This window comes from Herpailurus yagouaroundi, unplaced genomic scaffold (assembly GCF_014898765.1).
Source record: "Herpailurus yagouaroundi ecotype Mexico unplaced genomic scaffold, PumYag 29, whole genome shotgun sequence".
In the NCBI taxonomy this organism is placed as follows: domain Eukaryota; kingdom Metazoa; phylum Chordata; class Mammalia; order Carnivora; family Felidae; genus Herpailurus; species Herpailurus yagouaroundi.
In genome coordinates, this window is record NW_024412377.1 from 95,871,278 (window position 1) to 95,875,024 (window position 3,747).

The following is a 3,747-nucleotide window of genomic DNA, read 5'->3' on the forward strand; positions in this document are numbered from 1 at the left end:
AACAGAAGATACAGCTTTTTCCCCTGGGTAACTCTACTGCCCCTACCTGGAGGAGTGGAAAGCATTTTGCCAGCACAGAACAAAATCCAGATATGTATCTATTCTTCTAAACCAACTGAAGTATCCTTCACCTAAGGCCTCTGCTGCTTGGTATGCCCACTGTTCACCGGTGGAGGATCAAGGGAGGAATATTAGAAAAAACAGTGTTAGGGAATGTGGAGATTTACGAGAAGAGAAAAACTGTTCTGGGGTGGTTTATCAGCATTTTTTTTTTTTTTTTTTTTTTTTGCTTCTTTACTTCACTACTTCCCACACTTCAATAGATACTAAGAAAAGGAAACATGGCTTTAAAAAGTGAGCTTTAAAGGTTCGCAATTAAAGTGTTATATACTTCCTCCCAAGAAAACTCCCCTTACCCAGTAAATGATTAAAGAAAATAAAAACTTTTCATTGCTCATTCTTGTTTTTATTTAGATTAGATTGATAACTTCTCCTTCTTGGTTAACGGGGCATAGAATCTCTAATAACTACAACAAAACAAGCAAATTGTATGACAGGTTATGAACTTGTTGTTGACAATAAAGGTCACGAAAGACCAAACTCATGTAAGTACTAAGGTAATGAATAACGTGTTAATCCTCTTGTTCTACAGCTTGCTCCTGGTTGAACCAACAGATCTATCCTAGGTGTGCTGATTGGTTATGCCTGGAGTTGATGTATTACAGTTTTTGAAGAACTGTCTTTTCTTCTAATTTTGTATTTTCTAAGTTAGGCTGCTGGATGGCCTCTTTTTTCCCACAAGATCTCTTCTTGCAATATGGGTATTGAAGCGGTTATTAAGCGCTTTCTTACTACAAGCATCCAGGCTTTTGTAGACTTTGTGTTTTTTCTGAGATGTACCATCTCTTCCTTGCATTTTTTCCTTATACTCTGTTTCTGATAGTTTCTGTTTTTTCTTGTCTTGTTCACAATTTATCTGAATTAGACTTTCTCGCCAAGTTCCCTCTTTCTGATGATGGAGTTCCTTGAGAAGCTCTATTCTCTGCTGTAAGATTTGACATTCATTTTCCAGCAAAGCTGCAATCAAATGCAATGAATATGTGTCATGTTCCAGTTTCTTCACTTGTTCCTCCAGTTCATGCTTAGCTGACACCTCGTTATTTGGTTGAGTTTGGAAATGCACTCCATTATTTTCAAGAGTTTCTTGTATGTCTTTCTGAGATTTCTGATATGATCTTATTAGTTCACTAAGCTCAGTATGTTGCACATTCCAGTGTTCAGCTTCCTGTAGTAACTGCTCCATGTTGCTCCTAAGTTTGATGTTTTCTTCTTGAATATGATGGTGTCTGTAATTTGCTTTTTCCTTGCTTAATTGAGTTTCATTAAGGGGTCTGTTTTCTTCTGAATGACTTACCAAATCCTTTCCAAAAGTTTGTACCATGTCCTTGGAATTCTGGTTTTCCAATATCATCTCCTGTTTCTTTACATTCTGTTCTTTCTCTAGGTCTGAACTACCAAGCAAGTTTTTCAATAACACTTTATTTATCTTGTCAAGTTCTCTGATTTTTTCTTTAAGTTCTGACACATCCTCAGAAATACTGGTTTCCTCAAAAGAATCTTTTGTTTCTGTGATCTTCTCTCCACAACTTGTGACACTTTTAATGTCTTTAATTTCTTTTAAGAGATTTTCAAACTTTTGTGCAGTCTGTTGTTCAGTTACTTGATGACCACTACTATTTAGGGAAGGGAGAGAACCCCAGGAGACAGGGGGAAGGGATCCAATTTCGAATAAGACAATGATAATCCGAGGACCCAAGGACTCTTGATTGAGATCAGGAGTAGGTTTAAGAGTTTTGGAGAGGGCGGACACTTCCATCTCAGCTGAGTTAGTAGGGCTTGTGATTACAGCATGTGGCAAGCAGAAAACCTTAGAAATTCCAGGAAGGGAAGGTGGTGGTCCTCTGTGCAAATGGGTAGGAAATACAAAACCAACCAGAAGTCCAGAGACCAGAGCTAAGGTCTCAAACCAGGGAGATGATGTTTAAGTGGAAGGTGACATCTCAGATGACCTAGGGGAGAGGGAAGGTGACTAAGGGGACCAGGAGCTAGGGTCCATCTCCCCTTCTCCAGGCTTCTAGTGTTCATTCCCTGACCCTAGCAACCAGGTCTTTATTCTGTCACTGCACTATTGTGGCCTATCTCCAGCTTCTGTTTCTTTTTGTCACAATAGAAACTTCTTAACCCCCATACCCAATGACTCATGAATCAAAATCTATCTTGAGTTACACCTACTCCTCATCCCAGAAAGACCTTTATGCCAGTCCTTTCCAAAATTCCCTACTTTTCTAGGTTTTTATTCAACTCATTCTAACTGTATTCTATGACCTCCCAACCTCATCTCTACTACCTATAACCCAAACTCAACTGCAGCATGGTTTTTTGTTTGTTTGTTTGTTTGTTTTTTGTTGTTGTTTTTTTTTTTTTACCACCTAAGTGCATGGTGTGAAAACTTCTCCATGGACTTTCATAGCACCTTGGAACCTTATTGCTCCTAGGAGAGATACTACCATAAAACAAAGCTGTCCGTAGAAAATAGAACCCAAAAAGTGCTGCATGTCTTCGTGAGTTTAGAGAAATCGAGAAATGGAATTGCTGCATTCAAAAATATTCCAGGGGTGCCCGGGTGGCTCAGTTGTTGAGCATCTGACATCGGCTCAGGCCATGATCTATGTTTTTGTGAGTTCTGGTCTCACGATGAGTGAGCTTGAGCCCCCCCTTCAGGTGAGCTTGAGCCCTGCTTGCGGTGAGCACAAGCCCTGCATCAGGTGAGCAAGAGCCCTGCTTCAGGTGAACACAAGCCCTGCATCAAGTGAGCCCTGCTCCCCGTCCCCCCACCTCCCCTGTCTCTCTCTTCCTCTGCCCCTTGCTCACTGGCATGCTCCCTCTCTCTGAAAAGAGAAGAAAAGAAAAGAAAAGAAAAGAAAAGAAAAGAAAAGAAAAGAAAAGAAAAGAAAAGAAAGGAAAAGAATCCACTGCAGTAAAAAGAGAATATCTGAATGGTTCCTTAACATAATTACAAACTGGGACTTTTCTTAGCTTCAAAAATAGTCATCCTTTAAGACAGACTTATACACTTGTTCCTGATTCATTTACAGGTGATATAAAACTTTGATCATTAATTTTCACAAGAACTTGCTAAAAATAGAATAATTTATCTAAAGCATTTGAAACAACTAGATCCTGTAGTGGGCTATAGAAAAGTAACAAATGGATTAAACCTGGTGCATTCTTGTCTTTTTGTTCCTAGGAATCAGAACCTTGAGAATATTAAATTCAAAAGAAACATTCCTTATGTGAGACTTTCTCTTCGCCTTCAAAATCTTTCTAGCAAGCACTTCACTAACTAGAAGTTTGCATCCAGTCTTAAGGGAAAATTCATGCTCTTGTAGGTGGGTTTTATTTTATTAGAGGAAAGAAGTTTATGTTTTTTTCTTTCATAGCTACCAACTCACTCTGACTTTAATTTCCCCGAGCTTCATGCACATCTCTAGGCAGTTGGGCTCTGAGACACTGCCTCATGACCATCCACAGATGCAGCAGTGTTGGTCTTTCTTTTCTACTTGAAGAAGGAGCATCTTTTCTAATTCATACAATGATATCATACAGAGGGCACCTGGGTGGCTCAGTAGGTTAAGTGTCCAATTCCTGGTTTCGGCGCAGGTCATGATCTCATGGTTCGTGAGTTTG

At 39.5% G+C, this 3,747-nt stretch overlaps 1 protein-coding gene across 1 annotated transcript; it reads right to left on the reverse strand.

The window, feature by feature from the left end:
• Positions 1-444: 444 nt before the first annotated feature.
• Positions 445-2,414, reverse strand: SPZ1 (spermatogenic leucine zipper 1). The gene has a single exon (XM_040492177.1). The coding sequence runs from the start codon at positions 1,874-1,876 to the stop codon at positions 764-766; it is 1,113 nt and encodes a 370-aa protein (XP_040348111.1). The 5' UTR covers positions 1,877-2,414; the 3' UTR covers positions 445-763.
• Positions 2,415-3,747: the final 1,333 nt, after the last annotated feature.